The sequence below is a fragment of the Pleurodeles waltl genome, chromosome 7, assembly GCF_031143425.1.
Source record: "Pleurodeles waltl isolate 20211129_DDA chromosome 7, aPleWal1.hap1.20221129, whole genome shotgun sequence".
In the NCBI taxonomy this organism is placed as follows: Eukaryota; Metazoa; Chordata; class Amphibia; order Caudata; family Salamandridae; genus Pleurodeles; species Pleurodeles waltl.
The window spans coordinates 1,104,268,884-1,104,292,890 of NC_090446.1; the positions used below are offsets into that span (position 1 = coordinate 1,104,268,884).

At 43.0% G+C, this 24,007-nt stretch overlaps 1 protein-coding gene across 4 annotated transcripts in view; it reads left to right on the plus strand.

The window, feature by feature from the left end:
* The window catches only part of MBTD1 (mbt domain containing 1), a 527,258-nt gene that overhangs the window by 103,612 nt on the left and 399,639 nt on the right, over nt 1-24,007 (plus strand). For all 4 annotated transcript variants that reach the window (XM_069200036.1, XM_069200037.1, XM_069200040.1 and 1 more), the window contains exons 8-9: nt 10,900-10,988; nt 11,777-12,011. In XM_069200036.1, the coding sequence (XP_069056137.1) occupies nt 10,900-10,988; nt 11,777-12,011 (324 nt within the window). The remainder of the gene's footprint in view (nt 1-10,899; nt 10,989-11,776; nt 12,012-24,007) is intronic.

Genomic DNA, 24,007 nt, shown 5'->3' on the forward strand with positions numbered 1-24,007 from the left:
GGCATCTTTCCACAAATTTCTTTGTGCACCATGAAGCTCCGGCCCCCAGCACGCCTTCCTGTGACGCACAGCTTCCTGCATGTCTCTCCAGCGGCGTGTGATCCCTTTGTGTAGTGCTGCCTAGGCCTCCTTTTGCACCTTCTTTGTCCCTGTGCTGTGGGACTCCTGTGAATGCTGCCTGGTCTTCTGAGGGCTCTCTGAGTTGCTGAGAGCCCCCTCAGACTTCCCCCTTCTGGGTAGAGTCCACCAGGTCCCAGGCAGCGCCATTTTCCGCAAACGGCAAGCTTTGCGTGTGCCAAGGCTTGTTGGCAGATTCCAGCGACGCAAACCAGACCGTAATCATTCATCCAGCGTGAGACATCTTCTGCACCAACCAGGAACCCGCATCCGTCTTCTTGGGTGCAGTACTCACTGTTGTTCTTCCCCGGTGGTTCTTCTTTTGCACCTTCATCTGGGTTAGCATGGGATCCTATTCTCCCTTGACTCTTCAGTGCTTCTTGGACTTGGTCCCCTTCTTCTATAGGTCTTCAGGTCCAGGAATCCATCGTTGGTGTCTTGTAGTCTCTTCTGGTTCTTGCATAATCTTCTTTCTCGTGTTCTCTAGTGTTCTAGGAAAGTTACTGTGATTTACTCCCGCTTTCCTGGGCTCTGGGGTGGGTTCTATCAGTTAACTTTGTTTTTTCCTAATACTCCCAGCGCTACTCTACACACTACACACTACACTTGCCTAGGTGGGAAACCGACTTTCGCATTCCACTGTCTTAGTATATGGTTTATGTTTCCCCCAGGCCCATTTCTAACTATTGTGATTTTCACTATTTGCACTGTTTTCAAACTGTTTTTCAGCTATTTCTGCATACTAGTGTGTATAAAATTTGGCTATTTCTTACCTCCTAAGGGAGTATAATCTCTATGGTATTTTTGGCATTTGTGTCACCAAAATAAAGTATCTTTATTTTTGTAACACTGAGTATTTTCTTTCATGTATGTGAGTACTGTGTGACTACAGTGGTATTGCATGAGCTTTGCATGTCTCCCAGTTAGGCTTTGGCTACTCATCCACACTACCACTAGAGAGCCTGGCTCCTAGAGACTGTCTACATTTCACTAATAAGGGATAACTGAACCTGGTATAAAGTGTAAATACTTTAGGTACTCACTTCAAACCAGGCCAGCCTCCTACATAGAGGGCTTCTTTATGATTTGAAATTTAGAGTCCATGGGCACAACTCCAGCCTATACACATGCCAGACGCACCGGAATCTAACAGAGCAGGAAGAGATACAGTTTGTCCAGGATGGGCCTGACAGATCAGCACTGACACAAAAAAGCATTGTTCTGAATCCTAAACTTTAGGGAGAGTGGAATCGCCCACCCTTTCTCTTTTATAAAAGACGTTTCTTGGCTTTTCCCTATGGCCTGTAGGGTTGAAAAGTACAGTTCTGCAGCAGATGGTTAGGACGCACATAATAGAGACACAGACCTCCCATATGTCTTCATTCCCTTTCAGCTTTGCACAAGGACACACTAGCAAATCTGAGCTGCATTATCTCATCGGACATTTCAGAACAAGGACTAACTGGCTAAGTAATTGGATTTGTCTGCCTGAAAACTCAGGAAGGAAGGAGCAAAATTGCACCTTTTGACTTTTACCATTTTTCTTTCCTTGAGTTTGTGTTCAATCAGGAGAAATTGGTCCAGAAATTAAAAAAACTAGGAAGCTCTGCCAACTCCTCCTTCAACCCACTCCGGAATAAAGTTATCTCTGTGTCTTCAACCCAGGTGGTCTCAGCAGCAATCTTGCAAAACTGAGTGCAATAGGTGAGTTGTTCAGAATTTCCTTGAGAGATTTCCCAGAGGGTGTCCTCAGCAGAAGCTGAAACTGATAACGGTTCACAATTTGGTCTCTCAAGCATCTTCTTAAGGTTTGTCATAAAATCTGCGTAATTATTCGGGCAAGTATCTTCAGTGTCAATCGTTGATAACCAGAGGAGTTAGCCAGGCCAGTGCAGCACTGTAAGGGCTTGTCAAATATTCCACTTTGGATCGGTCAGAGGGAAAATTATCCAGGTCAAATAGGCAAAATCAACCTCCAGGCTATCCAAAAACTCTTTAAACCCTGTAGAATCTCCAGATTACTTAAATGTCGAGGGGCTGATGGCTGGCAGATTGCTAGACCTTGAATGGATTGCTTGCCAATAGGTACACTTCCAGGGTTTGTTGCTGGAGGACAGCAACCAAGTCAACTCCAGGAGCCATGCAGGAAACAGTTGGACTTTTTTGGCATTGCAATGTGTTAGGGTCTGGACGCTTATCCATAATTCAGATAGGAGTCGTCTGTTGTCCAAGGTAAGGGTCGCTGGTTACAGGCCCCACAATGTCACCACACATTGGCGTATGTGTTAGCTAAGTGCCCTTAAGAAGCTGACGAGTTGCATGTTTTAGTTAGCCTTTTCTCGACATATAATCAGTACATTCTGCCCAAGGCAGAGAGCACAGTACACAATATCCTAGTGTGCCTACGTTGCCCGTTCAGGAGACGGCGTCTACCATCCAGACATAGCACCGCATCCCAGTTGTGCTTCTAACACAGTGTGGGTTTATTATATAAATTATGCACTTTGATTTGCAGCTCTACCTGCACTAATATACCACCATCCAGAGAGGATTGCCATCTACAATAAAAGCTAATCCTATAGCTCGGGCAGACAGAAGGGTACCCCTCCTATGCTCCAGTATACTCTTAGATTTAGATAGGAACATCTACAACTTCTAGAACACATCTACCATGGCTGGACTGTCCATTATCTTCACCTAGTTCATAATGCTAGTAACTTTGCTTTGTTTCATTTGCATAATTATTGCCGCTCATTCTCTCTATGCAAGATTAAGATTGTTTCAATAAATGTAAAAAAAAGTATCTCATATCTCTCGTGTTTCGCCTGACCTTACATGAGTAATGCAACAAAAGGGTGAGATCTTTTTCCACGATTTCCCTGGGGAGTCAGTATCCTGTTCACGTTACCACAATCACCTTTCACCCTGGCAGGGAGGGTAGATGAGGGTCGATGTGAGGTAGCCAGGAATTGAGTCAACAGTTTCTGATGGTGTGGAAGGACCAGTCCCCACATTCTGAAGTTATGTCATCCTAATACAGAGTCCTATTATCTTAGTAGGAACCGTATAACCAGTGCTGTTCATTTTGGACCATAACTTCTCTGCATCGTAGCAGGGGAGATAGGAGATGGGCAAATGTTAGGAGTGAACCTATAGATGGCATGACTTGGGAGGTCAAGGCATGGAGTAATCGGAATGGGACAAAGAGTAGGGGGCTTTGATGAGGTGGGATGATGGAGACATTAAAGAGAGCGATATGCTGATTTGTATGTCTTCTCATGAGGCTACAGCGTTCTTTTACTATTAGATTATCATTTTGCTAACTTTGCTTTATCCCCGAAAAGCTTAAGAAAAATGTATTGAAAAATAAACTGTTGCCCTCTTTTACAGTATTTGATAACTTGCTGCATTGCTCTATGATTATTTTAGCTTACTTCCTGTTTTAGGATGTCGCACCTTCTTTTTAGTGCTCGCCCATTCTTTTTTTCCCTTTTTTTTTCAAAGGCATCTTATAATGTACTATGGTGTTTTTATATTCCTCCTCAATCAAAGCGTTTCAGAATTTGTTTATACCACTTTTTCAATTCTATGGTTTTCTACTGCTTTCGCTTATTTTTTCACAATTTGGTTGTACTTCATTACTGCAAACTCCACATATTCCATTATATTCCTTGCTATAGACTGCTCAGGGATTACCCCAGAAATCTTTAACTAGTGGTAGCCATTGCCTGATGTTTTGTCCCTAATCACTGCCTTTTTTTGTCCTGGGAACTGCCTTTGTAAGAAACTCTTTAAACCATAGATCCATAGACGATATATTGTGAATTTGTTGCTCCCCTCAACTGATCACTCCATTCATTTGATAGCGGTGTCAATCATGCCATCGGGTAGCATTCCTCATTGCATTCATTGTGTAGTTACGGACATTTCCCGGTTTGCCAAGCCTCCAACATTTTTGCAAGAGGCCAGGCGATTGACAGTGGTTGTCTGCTCTACCTCTTCATCCTAATTCAAGATGGCAGTTTCCACGTGACCAAAGGATCTAGTAGCAATTCATCAAGGCACCCAGGTCTTGCCTCTTCTTCCTAATGAGGGGATCATGTAACATAGATATATATGTATATATATGTTCGATGGCATGTGTAGCTGCAGATACACATGCTGTGCATTATCCTGCCATCTAGTGTTGGGCTCGGAGTGTTACAAGTTGTTTTTCTTCGAAGAAGTCTTTTTTCGAGTCACGAGACCGAGGACTCCTCCCTTTCGGCTCCATTGCGCATGGGCGTCGACTCCATCTTAGATTGTTTTCTTTCAGCCAACGGGTTTGTACGTGTTCCTCTTCGCTCCGTATTTCGAATCGGCGAAGTTAGCTAAATATAAAAAATTCAACTGTATTGTTCGCGCTCGGTACCGGTTTAGTGTTAGTATATCGACAACGATAGTAGAAGCGCTCCGGCGGCTCTTCGGCGCTTCCACTCTTTACCGGGGCCTGGTCGGCCTGACCGCGTCCATCGGCGAAACTAATGGACCGGACCCCCTTCCGCTTCTGTCCGGAGTGCCACGCGAAAGTATTCTTATACAGACCAACACTTGGTCTGTAATCTGTGTCTATCACCGGAACACAGGGAGGATACTTGCGAGGCCTGTAGGGCATTTCCATCAAAAAAGACCCTACAGAAGACTGCAAATGGCGTCGACACCAAGAGAACAGATCGACGTGGAAGAGGAGGAAAGAATCTCCATCCAGGAAACTGACTCAGATGACTCCGAAAGTGAGCGACCGGGGACAACGCAGAAAACTGTGAGTAAAACTGCCCCGTCCAAGACTCACTCCAAGATCATAAAGGCCAAGGGGATGCCACCGCCAGCAGGCCATGGCTTAACCCATCGAAAACACGGTGACCAACCATCGGCACCGAAAAAGGCCACACAACTGCTGAAGACATCCGACTCCGGTCGAGATTTAGGCTCCGGACGATCTCTGCACCGAGAGTTCGACACACCCAAGGTGAAAAAAAATACCTCGGAACCCAAAAAAACTTTTTCGAAACCTTCGGTACCGAAAAAAGCAGCCTCGGAGCCGAAATTTGGCTCTTACACGGAAGAGCAAGGACTTTCCGGCCAAATGCATGTACATAGGTTTGAGCAGGAAATAAGTATGGGAGAACCAGACCATACCCAAAAGAGGCTGCATATCCAGAAAGAGACTGGTAAAATACAAACTCTTCCTCCAATTAAAATCAAAAGAAAGCTGGCATTTCAGGAGTCAGAAATGCAGCCAAAGGCAAAGGTGGCAAGAGATAAAACACCACCACCAAGGTTTTCACCACAGCCTTCTCCACTACATTCACCACAGCTGTCCCCGGTAACAACACCCCCAATGCAGTCATTGACACATACGGGGATGACACAGGATGACCCTGATGCATGGGACTTATATGATGCACCGGTCTCCGACAACAGTCCAGATTGTTACCCGACAAGGCCGTCACCTCCAGAGGACAGCACTGCATACACGCAGGTATTATCAAGGGCAGCTACATTCCACAATGTAGCAATGCATTCAGAGCCAATAGAGGATGACTTCCTATTTAACACCTTGGCATCCACCCACAGTTCCTACCAAAGTCTGCCAATGCTCCCAGGCATGCTGAAGCATGCAAAACAAGTCTTCCAGGAGCCAGTGAAAGGAAGGGCTATCACGCCTAGGGTGGAGAAAAAATACAAACCTCCCCCAACGGACCCTGTGTTTATAACACAGCAACTGACACCAGATTCGGGGGTGGTGGGAGCAGCAAGAAAGAGGGCAAACTCTCAATTGTCAGGAGACGCACCACCGCCTGACAAAGAGAGTAGGAAGTTCGATGCAGCGGGCAAACGAGTGGCAGCACAGGCAGCCAATCAATGGCGCATCGCAAACTTGCAAGCCCTACTGGCTCGCTACGACAGGGCACACTGGGACGTGATGCAACACATTATACAGCACTTGCCCAAGGAACATCAGAAACGTGCCCAACAGGTTGTTGAAGAAGGACAAGCTATTTCCAACAACCAGATAAGGTCCGCATTAGATTCGGCAGATACAGCAGCACGGACAGTCAACACTGCGGTAACCATTCGCGGGCATGCATGGTTACGGAGCTCAGGATTTAAACCGGAAATCCAGCAAGCTGTGCTAAACATGCCTTTTAACCAGGAACAATTGCTTGGGCCGGAGGTGGACACGGCAATTGAGAAATTAAAGAAGGACACCGACACGGCCAAAGCCTTGGGCGCGCTCTACTCCCCACAAAGCAGAGGCACATTTAGAAAGCCACAATTTAGAGGGGGGTTTCGTATGCAAACGCCAGAGCCTTCCACCTCACAAACCAGACCCACCTATCAGGTGCAGTACCAGAGAGGAGGGTTTCGAGGCTCATACAGGGGTGGACAATTCCCAAGAGCACTGGGAAAATTCCAAAGCCTGAAAACAAGTCAAACCAAACAGTGACTTCAATGTCGCAAACCACCAACACTTAACACCAGTGGGGGGGGGGCGACTTACTGCATACTACAAAAACTGGACAAACATAACTACGGACGCATGGGTCCTAGCCATTATCCAACATGGTTATTGCATAGAATTCATAAATTTCCCAACAGATGTGCCCCTAAGAGCACACAATATGTCCAAACAACACTTAGACCTGTTACAACTAGAAGTCCAAGCATTGTTACAAAAACAAGCAATAGAATTAGTACCCAACCATCAAAAAGGAACAGGTGTCTACTCACTATATTTCCTAATTCCAAAGAAAGTCAAAACGTTGAGATCCATATCAGACCTCCGAACGCTGAATCTCTACATCAAATCAGATCACTTCCTCATGGTAACACTTCAAGACGTGATTCCCTTGCTCAAAAAACAGGACTACATGTCTACGTTAGATCTCAAAGATGTATATTTCCACATACCCATACATCCTTTGCACAGGAAATACTTATGGTTTGTAATCCACGGCGTGCATTATCAATTCAAGATGCTACTGTTCGGGATAACAACAGCCCCAAGGGTGTTCCCAAAATGCCTTGCAGTAGTAGCCGCTCATATAAGGAGATAGCACATGCACGTATTCCCATACTTAGACGATTTGTTAATAAAAACCAGCACTCAGCAACAGTGTCTTCTTCACACGCAATACGTTATAGAAACTTTACACAAACTAGGGTTTTCTATAAATTACCAAAAATCACATCTACAACCATCCCAGATACAACAATACTTGGGAGCAACACTCAATACACAAAAAGCGATTGCCACTCCAAGTCTGCAAAGGGTACAAGCGTTCCAAAATATAGCATTAAATATGCAGCCAAACCAACACTACGAAGTGAGGTTTTAATGAAACTCCTAAGCATGATGTCTTCATGCATAGCCATTGTCCCAAACGCAAGATTACACATGCGGCCCTTACAACAGTGCCTAGCAAAAGAATGGACACAAGCACAGGGTCAACTCCAAAACCTAGTGTTGGTAGACCGCCAGACACACTTCTCGCTTCAATGGTGGAACCCTATAAATTTAAACCAAGGGTGGCCATTCCAAGACCCAGTGCCTCAAAACGTGATCACAACAGATGCTTCCATGATGGGGTGGGGAGCACACCTCAACCAGCACAGTATACAGGGACAATGGGACAATCAACAAAAACTGCACATAGTTCATTTAGAACTGTTGGTAGTGTTTCTAGCATTGAAAGCATTTCAACCACTGATAGCCCACAAACACATTCTTGTCAAAACCGACAACATGACGACAATGTATTACCTCAAAAAACAAGGAGGGGCACACTCGTCACAACTGTGTCTCTTAGCACAGAAAATTTGGCATTCGGCAATTCACAATCGCATTCGCCTAATAGCACAATACATCCCAGGCATTCAAAACCAGTTAGCCGACAATCTCCGTCGAGATCATCAACAAACACACGAATGGTAAATTCATCCCCAGATCCTACAAGATTACTTTCTACGCTGGGGAACACCAAAAATAGACCTATTTGCAACAAAATCAAACGCAAAATGCCAAAACTTCGCGTCCAGGTACCCACACCCTCAGTCCAAGGGCAATGCGTTATGGATCAGTTGGTCAGGGATATTTGCTTACGCTTTTCCCCCTCTCCCACTCATTCCTTATCTGGTAAACAAACTGAGTCAAAAGAGACTCAAACTAATACTCATAGCACCAACTTGGGCTCCACAACCGTGGTACACAACACTGCTGGACCTATCAGTAGTACCTCACGTCAAATTACCAAACAGGCCAGATCTGTTAACTCAACACAAACAACAGATCAGACACCCGAATCCAGCATCGCTCTATCTAGCAATCTGGCTCCTGAAGTCTTAGAATTTGGACACTTCGACCTTACACAAGAATGTATGGAGGTCATTAAACAAGCTAGGAAACCTACTACAAGACATTGTTATGCAAACAAATGGAAAATATTTGTTTACTACTGCCACAATAATCAAATTCAACCACTACATGCTTCCGCAAAGAACATTGTAAGTTACTTATTACACTTACAAAAGTCTAAACTAGCATTCTCTTCTATTAAAATACATCTCACAGCAATATCTACCTATCTGCAGATTACACATCAACATTGCTTTTTAGAATCCCAGTTATCAAAGCATTTATGGAGGGATTAAAGAGAATCATACCACCGAGAACATCACCAGTACCTTCGTGGAACCTTAATATTGTATTAACACGACTCATGGGACAACCATTTGAACCCATGCACTCTTGTGAAATGCAATACTTAACTTGGAAGGTAGCCTTCCTAATAGCTATCACATCTCTTAAAAGAGTAAGTGAGATACGAGCATTCACTATACAAGAACCCTTTATACAAATGCATAAACATAAAGTGCTTCTACATACAAATCCCAAATTCTTACCAAAAGTCATATCACCATTCCACCTAAACCAAACAGTGGAACTCCCAGTCTTCTTTCCACAACCAGACTCAGTAGCCGAAAGAGCCTTACATACATTAGACATAAACAGAGCACTAATGTATTACATTGACAGAACAAAACAGTTTTGCAAAACAAAACAATTGTTTGTAGCCTTCCAAAAACCTCATGCAGGAAATCCTATATCCAAGCAAGGTATTGCCAGATGGATAGTGAAATGTATTCAAACTTGCTATATTAAAGCAAAAAGAGATCTACCTATTACACCAAGAGCGCATTCCACTAGGAAAAAAGGCGCCACAATGGCTTTTCTAGGAAATATACCTATGACAGAAATTTGTAAGGCAGCCCCATGGTCTACGCCTCATACATTCACAAAACATTACTGTGTAGATGTGTTAACAACACAACAAGCCACAGTAGGACAGGCTGTATTACGAACATTATTTCAAACAACTTCAACTCCTACAGGCTAAGCCACCGCTTTTAGGGAGATTACTGCTTATTAGTCTATGCACAGCATGTGTATCTGCAGCTACACATGCCATTGAACGGAAAATGTCACTTAGCCAGTGTACATCTGTTCGTGGCATAAGACGCTGCAGATTCACATGCGCCCTTCCCCCTCCCCGGGAGCCCTTAGCCGTTATAAGTTGAAGGAAAATTGTAAATTTGTAAATAAATACTATTTTAATACACATTATGTACATACATACTTACTCCATTGCATTGGCACTTTTAGTATATTCACAACTCCTACCTCACCCTCTGCGGGGAAAACAATCTAAGATGGAGTCAACGCCCATGCGCAATGGAGCCGTAAGGGAGGAGTCCCTCGGTCTCGTGACTCGAAAAGACTTCTTCGAATAAAAACAACTTGTAACACTCCGAGCCCAACACTAGATGGCAGGATAATGCACAGCATGTGACTCTGCAGCGTCTCATGCCACGAACAGATGTACTCTGGGCAAGTGACATTTTCCATATATATAGTCATGTTAAACCACCAATGGTTCTTTTCGAAGCCTTTTATGTGGTTCTCTTATCAAGGGCTTACTCCTAGCAATACACCAGTGAAAGCCAGTATCTCTGGGTGTGTATTTTCTTGCATTTTCAAATATAAAAAACAACATTCATGGAGGACAGATACCTCAGAAACATTATGCACATTACACCAGATATCTAGGCTGCTTAACGTACTTTCTGTAATCACTACTCTCATAACACATCTTTCAGAAAAAAGTAGCCGTCAGCATGTTCGATGCTAAGTGTTCGGTTGGTGTATAGTTGGGCACCTTATTTCACTTCCTTTACGTCCCTCCGATAGTTATCAGCTGTGAATACAGTTTCACAGCCATTTGTAGACCAATGATAGCAACATGAGTGAGAAAGTAAGAATTGCCTTCATGGTGAGTCCAGTACTGTTAATCCATGCTCTCTCACCTTCAGAACACCCATTCGTAAATCCCCTCAAGTGAAACCTGCTGTCCTACACTTTGCATGGATCTTACACTTTGGATTTAAGATCCGAAAATGGGCAGTTCCTACTTTATAGATGATGGGCGGAACATCTTCTTGGAGTGACACTTGTAGGACACCAACATCTAGAAAAAAAAGAACATTGCTACCTTAAACAGAAGATTTTTTTTTTTTCTATTTCCAACCACTTGTGAAGCAGGGAGAGCAAGGACTAAGGGTACCAGCGTGACCTTGAAGACTAATTTTGCTTTGTAAAAAAATATAATTAGCCAAAAATGCCACTTCGTTTTCTTTAAAATGGGCCACGTTGTTCTTGACTTCTTTGTTTTGTTTAAACAGCTATACAACACAAGTACACAAATTGGAAAGTGTTTTTAGTAAAACGACTTACTGGTGCCAAAACCCTCCCTCCTGATTTTTCTCAAAAGGTAAGAAATTTGTTTTTAAATCCGTGTTTACGGAATGTTATATTTAAACCTTTTAAGTGTGAATGTAACTGAAACAAAAAAGACTGATTTTAGGTAGAACTCCAGTAATTAACATCTACTACGCATTGACCACATTGTAGCCATTTAATAGTTTTGCCATTCTACCACCCAATTATTTACTGTTTATTTTTATCACTCTGAAAATGTCTCAGTTCTTTAGACATTGAATCCATGCAAGGTGGTTAAAGATGATTGTACGAGAGAAGGGCAGGCTGACATAAGACAATAGGAGAATATAGCTTCCTTAATACATATTAACAAATGTAGTCCATGAGTGGGACTCTATCATTCTGTTTCATCTCATTCTGAAATACATAGAGAGTAAAAAACCAAACATTGCCTTTATTCTAGCTCCCATTTTTTAGTTCTGACACACTCTTCTTTGCAGGCTTCCTGTTAACTGCTGTGCTACTGTTGGAAATTCAGTTATCAAGAGCAGATGGGCTACATTTTTAAAATATTATTCCTGTTATTTTTATTAACATCATTAACTCTTGGCAGAACACAGCAGGCCAATCCTTTTTTTTTTCTTTTTTTTTTTTTCTTTTTAAATAAAGTGTCCCGGGTTGGTCCAAGAAATGTATGCATTTTGTGCTTACTATCAACCTATGCATCATGTCTGCTCAGCCATGTACGAACCAAACACTGAGAAAACTACATATAAAATTAATAATGTAATCACTGTGTTAATGCTGCAGGTACTGGACCATTGTGTTTTTGATTTTTAGGTATCCGAAAGTATGCAGTATCCCTTCAAGCCTTCTATGCGGGTAGAAGTCGTTGACAAAACACACCTTTGTCGCACACGAGTGGCATATGTAGACAGTGTAATTGGTGGACGATTACGATTAGTTTATGAAGAAAGTGAAGACAAAACAGATGACTTTTGGTGCCACATGTATAGCCCACTGATTCATCACATTGGCTGGTCCCGAAGTATAGGCCATAGATTCAAAAGATCTGGTAAGCATCTGATGACAAATACTATTTATGGCATTGTGCTTGTTTTGATGAGTAAAAAGTATATGGAACTTGTCTTTTTATTGTAGGCTATTGAAGATAAAGTGAATAACATAAGTGGCCTAGCCAGGGTTAGTTTACTAGGGTGGTCCCAGGGTCTATACTCTTATGTCCAGTCCCCTGCTTCGCCACCATGTAGTAACATCACCATCCATCCAAAGCTGCGGTTTTATGGGTTAACTTTCTTAGGCCTTGATTTTGAGCGCCTCCTTAAACTGTAGCCCTAGTTAAAAGCGTCATTGATTACAAGTGGCTCAATACAGTAAGTACCATCCAGACTTTTCTCTCTTTGCATTTCAGCCAGTCAAACCAGCTGAAATTCAATGGGTGAAAATGCAGCTGCTGAAATCCAAAGCTAGGGTTATCCATTTTCACTGAGTGCAATAAATCACACCAAATCTAAAGGGAGCTCTTAATCCGGGCCTTTGACTTTGCTCCCGGTCAACAAAATTGAATGGTGTTATGGGTACTGATTTGTTGAGCAAGTTTGCAAGGTCAGTTACGTTATTAAGCCCTTCACTACAAGTCTGATGTTCCTTTTTTGCCATCCGACGGCCTGGTGGTGCCTGCGGTCTTAATCCACCAGGGCAGTGCTGCCCTGGGGATTATTAGTCCCCTCTGCGCCAGCCTTTAACCGCCATGTAAAAGCTGGCGGAGACAGGGTGCCAGAGGCCCATGGGGACCCCTGTACTGCCCATGCACTTGGCATGGGCAGTGCAGGGGCCCTCATGCGTTTTTCACTGTCTGCCTGGCAGACAGTGAAAAGCGGGACGGGTGCTGCTGCACCCGACGCACCGCAACATTGCCGCCGACTCTATTATGAGCCAAATCAATGTTGTGGGCTGTTACCTGCTGGGCTGGCGGGCGGAAACTGTTTCGGCCCGCCGACCAAGCGGGAAAGTCTTAATAGCCCTCGTGGTCAGATCACTGTCGGTTTTCTGACAGCACGGCTTCAGCGGATGGGCGTTTCCATCCTCTTAAGTCTTAATGAGGGCCTAAATATTTTAAACATGCAGGATATGAGCTAATTTATTTTCAGAGCCTGTTCCTCTATCTTTGGTGTGTTTTGCATTGCAAAACAAAAGTCACATGTCAATGTTACCTTCCTCTCCAAAGGGGCAGCACAATTGTGAAACTTCCTTCCAGACCAGGTGAGAACATCTATGCCCAGATTAAATTCAGAGAAGCAGTAAAGACTCTGAGCAACTCAAGCCCTTTTCCTCAATAGATGATGCAGGCACATATTCTCCCTAGAACCAATCCCTCAGTCAAGAAGGGTATGCACCAAGACTGTGTACAGCTATCTCTCACACCAGGTCACTGTTCTTTCCTTGTGACTACCCTTGCTACCCACACCATTCTATCTTTCATTTCTCTTTGCTCTACTACATGCTGTAACACAGCTATGAGTGACCCAATATGAAAACCACTCAGCATAAAATAAATTTCCCTCGTAGGCTACATTGCTAACCCACATCCTTGCAACCAAGCACAACCTCCATTAAGGTGCTACCTGTAGTTAAATGCAGGTAAAATAAATTATAAAGCCAGTAATGACTGCATTATAAATAGGTCTTCTGGTTCTCTGGTATTTTTTAAAACCTATCCATCTGTATTTATCCATATTTATTTTTTGGCCATCTTATTGATATTTAGCCCCGTATATTTTGTACCTTCAGAATATGAAATTGTGAAATGGTAGTCCTACATTTAGATTGTACATTTAGATTTATTGAACAGTGGTGCAACTAATAAACAGTACAGTATTGAATCCCTGCTGCTAAAATTCTAGTGAAACAAAAAATGTATTAAAAACTTTAATTGCCAGTCTCCGACTAGTTGCAATTCGTGGTCATCAGAATCCAACTATAGGGCCAGTGTTGAGAGCTAGAACACAATACTTAGCAATTATTAAAAATCATTACAATTGAGACGCCACTGCTAAAATACTAATAAAAATAAATGTTCATTAAATAATTTTACATTAGCAGATCAGATGGAGCGTATGTTTGAAAAAACTTTACATTTATCAAACATAAGCCTTTTAACTTTAAGGCGGACTGTGGATCTGCTGTGATGTCTATATTGAAGGGGTTTACGGTTCAAGCAGTGCAAAACAAAAACCCCAAGGGCCATAAATGTACGTAGCAAACCCAGATAAAACCATATTTAAAAACAGCTGCGTAGATGATAAAACTGCATTACTATGTTGGTCATCCACAAGGGAGGATACTACTTGATGGCTACTGTAACGGTCTTAAAGTGCTGGGCATGCACACAGTTCTCATTGAAACATTCTCTGTACATGGCAGGGACATGAGGAATGGCTGCTGTGTGGGCTGTTGATAAAAAGTGCTGATTAAAGTGCAAATTAAGGTGCTTTAAGGACCATTTAAAGTGCTTTTGACACCACCCCTGTATCCCATAGGTAATTAAAAGGGGTGCCTAACTGCTGCCAGAATGAACATTTTGGGGTGCGTCCATACTGTTTAAAGTTGCAAGAAGTACCATGCCCGTATTCCCTAGCTGGTAATCTGGTGTCTAACTGCTGTCTCAATTGGGGGATGCTATGGTCATTCCCTGTATCCCCTGCATCACAGGCTGTCAGGCCACAGAAAGGATCATAACTCCTGAGGGGCCTGGGGCTTTTGGGACAGCCTGGAGACCTGGAATTGCTGCTTTTTGAAATTTCGGGAAGCGTGCGGACAACTCTGTGGATAACCCCTTAAGGCAACATCAGTTGCCTCCTTGTAGGCACATATATTCAGAGACTTAGGAATAGGGCAAAGCCAGAATTTTCTATGGGTAATAGCACTCTGCAGATGCACACTAGGTGAATAAGCGTTTCAGATCTTGTTTGACACAATATGCACTGTATATCCCTGTCACTTTACCAGTATGCTTTCTGAGGGTCAGCCCAAATCATTGTCTTATCAGTGATTTCTCAAGGCCCTTTACAGGGGGCTCAGCCAGAGATAATACTGATAGCAGCCCCGGTCATAAAGGTTGGCAGCCCAGCTGCCAAGGAATTTTACCTTCAGTGTCTTCCTGTCCAGACCTGCAGAGACGATTTCCTTTAATGAGTATTGAAGACTGCTTCAGCAGGAGGTAAGAGTACCATAAATCATGCGATTTTAAGTTATTCAATGACATGTTCAGATACTGTTTCCAGGTGGTATTCTCCTTTTCTGTTACAGCCTACAGAAGATGGTTTAATGTCCCCGTCAAGGTCCTTTTCACTTTTAGGCAATAAGACAGGCACTTAGCATTCAATAGCAGGGATGGTCTTGTCAGATTGAATTATAAGTGGACTTGGGCATGTGTGGTGCAATCCGGCAGAGACAGAAAATTCCTGAAGCAATTTATTTGAACCCCGTTCAGTCAGTTTGCCAGCCTACCTTTTGAAGACCATAATGCCTTAGGCTGTTGAAGGTGATAACCAGCATGTTACTGCCTTCAATAATGCCCTTAAATTGGGGGCACTGCAGAGCCCTATGTAATTGACAAAATGGCCAGAGTCAGGGAGTTGACTGAGTATTGTTGAGCCTTAACATATGGAGCGATTCAACCGCTTTCATCCAGCCATACGTAGAAATATTTATAAGATGCCACCTTTGATTGGGCTTGTTTGAATGAACCAAGCCTTACTTTTTATTAGTTTGCGGAAACTGCTTATGACCTTGGTCTTGGCTACATTAATCAGTAAATTATTTAACTTACATTATTTGGCCAATACATCTAATAATCTCTGTAGGCCAGATTGTATCTGATCAATTAGCAAGTCATCAGCGCTTGACCTTTATGGCTGACTAGCTTGGGGGGGCAGGGGCTCTTGCTTCATCCAAATGGACAAGGATGCACTCTTGTTTTAGCCTTTAATTAATTTATATTGTACCAGATGTAGCCCAACTTGAGCTGACGCAAATTTTTTCCCATGTCCTTATAAAGTGCAGTAATAGCATTGAACATAGATGGATGAATGCCTGATTTTTTTAAACTTTTTTTTTATTATTTTTTTATTTATTTATTTTTTTAAGTTGGCCAACAGTTTTTCACTACACATGTTATCAAAGACGATAGCAAAATCAATAAATGCTGTATATAATAGTCTATCTTATTTTTGCCAGGGTTTTGTCTGTAAGATGTATTAGACAGATCAAATTGCTGTTGATGTTACAGCCCCTTTGGAAGTCTGTTTGAATAAAAGGGATTCATTGACTGTTTCTGGACCATTTTCCCAGCTCCTGGTTCAAGATTCTTGCATAGCATTTGCCCTCTACATCAAGAGTAGCAATCAGTCTGAAATTCTCAGGCCATTTGATGTCTGCTTTTTTCAGGTGCCAATTTGAAGATAGTGGCCAGCAGGCCATTGTGGCCAGAGGGCCTTTGTTTTGCATGAGGTGAATTGCTTTTTCCACAGACGTTAGTCGCTTAAATGTTATTGCCCATTTCATCCCATTTCATCAAGGCAGGATGAAGCTGATGTAGAGCTCATAAGGTCTATATTGACGTAAAGTTACTTGATGTATTTTTCCCAACTTGTGGATCAGTGTTTGCTGAGAGAGGCTTGTCTACTGCCATGGCATTAATCAGGCACCCACATTTCTTATAGTCATTTGTTTTTGTTTCATGCAGTTGTGCACATTTGATTTCTATTTCTTCCTTATTTTTTACCTTAATCTTTCTCCTATATTATGTTAGGGATTTGATGTTGTTCTGATGGACTGGTTGCCTTCTTTATTACAGCATTGGGCTCTCAAGGCTTTACATTGTTGTCGTCGGGTGCCTTATCTCCTCATTGAGCGGGGCATTCTGTAAAAACGGTATTGGGTGATGCCTCTTCATTCTTAGCAGCCTCCTGGAGTTGTGTTATCAAGGCCGACTGTGGGTCAGGGCATGTCGAGGTCCCAGTGCCCTTAGCTGAGAATTCATCTAAGCACTGTTCCAAATGGGAGGTTGGATTGTCCTAGTCCATTATGCACCATCTAATCTACTTAATTGGTTCTTGAATTTCCTGGGTGCTAAGTACTACCAGCTTAGTTCGGCAAGCATCCATTATCCACCTCTGCATAGCATGGTTGCTATCAAGTATTGGTACTACACCAAAGGCCCTTATTAGGTGACATTTTGCGGTTGATATCCATATATAATCAAATGTGGCCAGCCTTTTGGGATAGAAATAGATGTTAGCCACCGGTGAGTCAGTCTTGCATCTGCCATTCAATCATCATAGGCCCATTTCGATAAATGGCAAGCCCTGTTATTGACCATACTTATCAGGCCTCTGATATTGAATATGAGTTGGGGGTTGCTCCAGCATTGGCTATCATAGTCTTGCCATATTATGCAGGGTATATTCCATTTTTAGTACAATGTGCCATTGATGTTAAAATTACCTATGATTACCCCAACATCCTTTGGATATTCCATCTTTTGTACACTGTGTCGACAGCAAGTTCGCTAATGTCTCAGACATTCCATTTTTGTGGGGTACAAGTAGATGCTTCCAATTTTCAGTGTCAGTGGGCTGTCGTGGTTAGGTGTGTTAGTGGGCTTATTTTGATGATGACGAAATTGCCCTTTCCTATGGTGATTATGATGGCCACCACGGCAAGCCTGTTTTTCACATAAATTGCTACACCACCTTGGGTATTGCCCCCACCTTATACTGATTGGAGGGGGGAGGTTCATAGACTATAAAATCAGGCTAAAGAAAAGTGTAAGCTCCCACGTTTCTTGGTGTGAGACGATGTCAGTGTTTCTGAGGTTTAGGATAGCCTCTCTTTTACCATCCCCTACATGGATTTAACTGATAAACATGCACTCAGGCTTTGACGCCTGTCGTGTTTAAGCAAATTTAGAAGCCAAATTTAACCAACACCATGCCCACAGGTAAATATTAGCATTATACCACAAACGTATGTTAACACTATTTAAGGAAATCTTATCCTGTTTTTTATCTCCCAATGCATTCTCTCTGCTCGGCTGTTGACTTGGAATTCATGAAAGACAGCATGAAGAGTCACTCACAAGAAACCCAATATTCTGTTTTTTTCTACTTTTATAAATATACACACAGACAGGAAACACATTGTTTTCTGTTTTTTTTAAATTTATTTTTTAAACATTATGTACAAATGGAAAACGGGGAATCTTAATTATAAACTCTGCATGTTTTTTTGGTCCCGGTCTTCATATTTGCCCCCTCTTCATTTGCCTCAATAAGGAATAGTCAAGTTGCTGTGGACACTTTTGCTGGCATACTTTCATTCTGTTTTATGATCACTGATTTTACTCATTGATTCAATATGTGCCACAATTCATGATCAAGATTTCTTAAGGACTTGAGCTAACTTGTCTCTAACTTGCTGAAGGAGAAGGATAATGCTGTGCATTCCAATCATTAGTTTACATAACTATTATTTATTGGTAAATGTCAACAAATGGTTGTTCTATGTTTGATTTCTAGCCATAGAATTTGATTACTTAAGCATTCCTTTGTCTTGCATACCACCTAAGGGTCATGAAAGTCGGTGTTACGAAATGAATCACTTTTCTGCACAATGAAGAAGAGTTGTAATTTGTCTGTCTATTGCTGGATAACCATAGCTAATTTGGTCTTATGCTAGGAATGTATTAATGATGAGCAATCAGATGTCCACCTTTCATTTTTCCTCTTAGTATTTCAATAATCCCAGCAAGTTCTTACGAAAGATTATTATGATCTCAGATGTTTTTCAGCTGGATAGTCACATATTGCTGTTCTTTAACAACATGGAGGCACATCAGCTTGAGAGGCGTGCCAATCCAGAGATGAATTATGGATTTGGTCAACTCCATCTGTTTCTATATCCTTAAAATAAAGAATTCCTTTAAATGGAAGAGATGTCAGCCAAAGGGTTAAGTGACAGTAACATCATCATGTATGAAAGGGCCCTTACATTATGGTAGTTCTGTCCAGAGCTACAAGAACCCAGGGCCATGAGTGTTTCTCGCCTTTACAATGTGCAGATGATCACCTGTTGCCCCCTTTGGTTGAACACGACTTACCACAGTATGCTTTATCATTGGTTTTAATGTATTCACTGTGCCATGTATTCTTTTTCCTTCGAGTAGCCACACCTCTTACAGAAATGCTTTGTGTAGAGGCTACTATCACATGGTAGCCCAACTGTTGCAACACCACCTTCCAGATAAGATGAATGTGAATTGTAGACACAACATTTTTAATTCAATTAAATGTACTCTTTTCTAACTTACCTCGTTGAATATGAACTTTAGACCATTCACATTCCATGTCATTATCCTGGTGTGATTAATTTTTACCTATGAGCCAAAAACTGGCAGTTTATCAGTCTTCACTGCTACTCCTAAAGGCAAGTCCCTGTTTTTCCACATTTTCCTACCTCCATAACACCGTTCACACAAGACTTCATACCTTGACCTAGCTCCTTCCCACATACCTCTTCAGGGAAGTCTACCTGTCCATTTCACAGCCTTTAGAAATGACGAACATCTCTCAGAGCAAAAAGGAAAGTAAGATTACACCTCTCTCTACCTGGTGTCCTTCTTATACAAATGTACATAAGGATCACCACCACATACAAAAAAAGAGGACTGGAATATATACAACATAGCATATCACCCCCCTTTCAAGCATCCAAAAGATTTTGATCTTTGATCTCAGAAGAACAGAATTAACTTTTTAGGATTTTCAGTTTGGCAGGTTTTTGTAAGAAAACTCTTGCATCATTATCCCACCTGCATGTGCTTTGCAATGTTTCTGAAAAGGAAATCAGTGAGCCGTCTGAATCCGACAATTCATTTCCTGTCTCTAACCCAGAGAGTTTCTTTCCACTCCTTCTGTATGCACAGAATCTGAAGTTTCATCAAAGCTGTTTTTCAAGGACCTCCAGCTTCCTCGGTACACCATTGGATATAATTTCCTGCTCTGTCATGTGCTTGGCAAACTTTAAAGAATATTGAAGATTCCTCTAGTATAGTAGGTCTCTGTGTGTTTCTCCAAACAGAGTAACCAGTGCTATGGAATTTTCGTACTGACCAGCTGGTGAACCCTCCTTTTGAACCCTGGCATCACAGTAAATTTAAAACTTCTGACTTTGTGTTGATTATTTTGGTGGTGAATTGTAAGCACAGTCACTAACTTCTTATTCATTTACATTTCCAAAGACAAAATTACTTTGAGATTGAAACATCTGTTTGTCCTTATGTTGAAATGCACTGCAACTTAAACTAATGTGCTCTGCTGCCAGTTTTCTTCTTCCTTCTTAAATGAATAATAGATCACATAAGTTAGATCTTGGATGATTGTGCAGTCACTGTAATTATTTTGTGTTGCGATGTGCTGAGTTATCTTGCTTGCGTTGGAATGTGGAATGAAAATGTTACTTTTGGAAGAAGCTTGTCAGGTAGCTCCAGATTAGGCACAGGATGCCTGCTCACAGGGTTTCCTACATATTTTTAAACTGAGTGGTTTCCCCAATTTGTCTTGTTTGACTAGCTTGATGATATGTTGTTGGATTAACACTGTAACTCTGTACTTGTCTGCCTGACAGTATAGTTATTTGCTCTATCGTGAATGCAGCTGGGAAAATAACTTTTATGGGAGGTGTACCTTTCCATTAGGTATGTACGGTTTTCCTGCATAAATTTACCAAATATTATTGTGTTGATTCTTGCACTAGAACTGATGCCTTGTTTGGAAAATCTTTGGTCTAGTTTCTTCTTTCATGTTAATTGATCGTATAAAATTCCACCTGGAAGCTATTACAAAGATGTAGAAAGCTGGCTTGGTGTGTGGTGGGTTCCTAAGGTACTCACACCTTTTACCAGGTCCAGGTATCCCCTCTCAGTGAAATGTAGACAGTGTCTAGAAGCCAGGCTCCCTTGAGGTAGATGTGGATGAGCAGCCAAGGCTTATCTAGGAGAGATGCAAAGCTTATGCAAAACCACTGTAGTCACACAGCACTTACACACATGAAAGAAAACACTCAGTTATACAAAAATAAATGTACTTTATTTTTTAAACACAATACCACAAAATACTAGAAGGGCATCCCTCCAGTAGGAGGTTAGTAATACACCAGATATATATGCTAGTAAACAGTAATAGGCATAGAAAAGGTTAGAAAACAGTGCAAATAGCAATAACCAATAGTGACCCTAGGGGAGCACAAACCATGTACTAAAAAATGGAATGCGAATAAGGCACCCCTGCCTAGGTAAGTAAAATGTGTAGATGGGAGCTGGAAGTACTACAAAACCACAGAGGTAAGTAACACAGTTAGCCCCAGTGACCTGGAAAGCAGGAGTAAATCACAGGAATTTCCCCAAACCACCAAAAAGGAAAGAAAAGAAGACACCCAGACAAGACTGCAAGAAACCAGCGGTGGATTCCTGGAGAAGACCTGTGGAGAGATGGGGCCAAGTCCAAAAGTCACAGTAGAGTCCAGGAGGAGTAGGAGTGTAGGAAGTTGGCTCTGTATGTGCTATTTCAAAGTAAGGAATAGCATGCACAGAGTCCAAGGGTTCCCCTTAGAGGTAAAATAGTGGTAAAAATAGATAATACTAATGCTCTATTTTGTGGTAGTGTGGTCGAGCAGTAGGCTTATCCAAGGAGTAGTGTTAAGCATTTGTTGTACATACACATAGACAATAAATGAGGTACACACACTCAGAGACAAATCCAGCCAATAGGTTTTTATATAGAAAAATATCTTTTCTTAATTTATTTTAAGAACCACAGGTTCAAATTCTACATGTAATATCTCATTCGAAAGGTATTGCAGGTAAGTACTTTAGGAACTTCAAATCATCAAGATTGCATGTATACTTTTCAAGTTATTCACAAATAGCTGTTTTAAAAGTGGACACTTAGTGCAATTTTCACAGTTCCTAGGGGAGGTAAGTATTGGTTAGGTTAACCAGGTAAGTAAGACACTTACAGGGCTTAGTTCTTGGTCCAAGGTAGCCCACCGTTGGGGGTTCAGAGCAACCCCAAAGTCACCACACCAGCAGCTCAGGGCCGGTCAGGTGCAGAGTTCAAAGTGGTGCCCAAAACACATAGGCTAGAATGGAGAGAAGGGGGTGCCCCGGTTCCGGTCTGTTTGCAGGTAAGTACCCGCGTCTTCGGAGGGCAGACCAGGGGGGTTTTGTAGGGCACCGGGGGGGACACAAGTCCACACAGAAATTTCACCCTCAGCAGCGCGGGGGCGGCCGGGTGCAGTGTAGGAACAGGCGTCGGGTTCGCAATGTTAGTCTATGAGAGATCTCGGGATCTCTTCAGCGCTGCAGGCAGGCAAGGGGGGGATTCCTCGGGGAAACCTCCACTTGGGCAAGGGAGAGGGACTCCTGGGGGTCACTTCTCCAGTGAAAGTCCGGTCCTTCAGGTCCTGGGGGCTGCGGGTGCAGGGTCTCTCCCAGGCGTCGGGACTTTAGGTTCAAAGAGTCGCGGTCAGGGGAAGCCTCGGGATTCCCTCTGCAGGCGGCGCTGTGGGGTCTCAGGGGGGACAGGTTTTTGTACTCACAGTCTTAGAGTAGTCCTGGGGTCCCTCCTGAGGTGTTGGATCGCCACCAGCCGAGTCGGGGTCGCCGGGTGCAGTGTTGCAAGTCTCACGCTTCTTGCGGGGAGCTTGCAGGGTTCTTTAAAGCTGCTGGAAACAAAGTTGCAGCTTTTCTTGGAGCAGGTCCGCTGTCCTCGGGAGTTTCTTGTCTTTTCGAAGCAGGGGCAGTCCTCAGAGGATGTCGAGGTCGCTGGTCCCTTTGGAAGGCGTCGCTGGAGCAGGATCTTTGGAAGGCAGGAGACAGGCCGGTGAGTTTCTGGAGCCAAGGCAGTTGTCGTCTTCTGGTCTTCCTCTGCAGGGGTTTTTCAGCTAGGCAGTCCTTCTTCTTGTAGTTGCAGGAATCTAATTTTCTAGGGTTCAGGGTAGCCCTTAAATACTAAATTTAAGGGCGTGTTTAGGTCTGGGGGGTTAGTAGCCAATGGCTACTAGCCCTGAGGGTGGGTACACCCTCTTTGTGCCTCCTCCCAAGGGGAGGGGGTCACAATCCTAACCCTATTGGGGGAATCCTCCATCTGCAAGATGGAGGATTTCTAAAAGTTAGAGTCACCTCAGCTCAGGACACCTTAGGGGCTGTCCTGACTGGCCAGTGACTCCTCCTTGTTAGTCTTATTATTTTCTCCGGCCTTGCCGCCAAAAGTGGGGCCTGGCCGGAGGGGGCGGGCAACTCCACTAGCTGGAGTGTCCTGCTGGGTTGGCACAAAGGAGGTGAGCCTTTGAGGCTCACCGCCAGGTGTGACAATTCCTGCCTGGGAGAGGTGTTAGCATCTCCACCCAGTGCAGGCTTTGTTACTGGCCTCAGAGTGACAAAGGCACTCTCCCCATGGGGCCAGCAACATGTCTCGGTTTGTGGCAGGCTGCTAAAACTAGTCAGCCTACACAGATAGTCGGTTAAGTTTCAGGGGGCACCTCTAAGGTGCCCTCTGTGGTGTATTTTACAATAAAATGTACACTGGCATCAGTGTGCATTTATTGTGCTGAGAAGTTTGATACCAAACTTCCCAGTTTTCAGTGTAGCCATTATGGGGCTGTGGAGTTCGTGTTTGACAAACTCCCAGACCATATACTCTTATGGCTACCCTGCACTTACAATGTCCAAGGTTTTGTTTAGACACTGTAGGGGTACCATGCTCATGCACTGGTACCCTCACCTATGGTATAGTGCACCCTGCCTTAGGGCTGTAAGGCCTGCTAGAGGGGTGTCTTACCTATACTGCATAGGCAGTGAGAGGCTGGCATGGCACCCTGAGGGGAGTGCCATGTCGACTTACTCGTTTTGTCCTCACTAGCACACACAAGCTGGTAAGCAGTGTGTCTGTGCTGAGTGAGAGGTCTCCAGGGTGGCATAAGACATGCTGC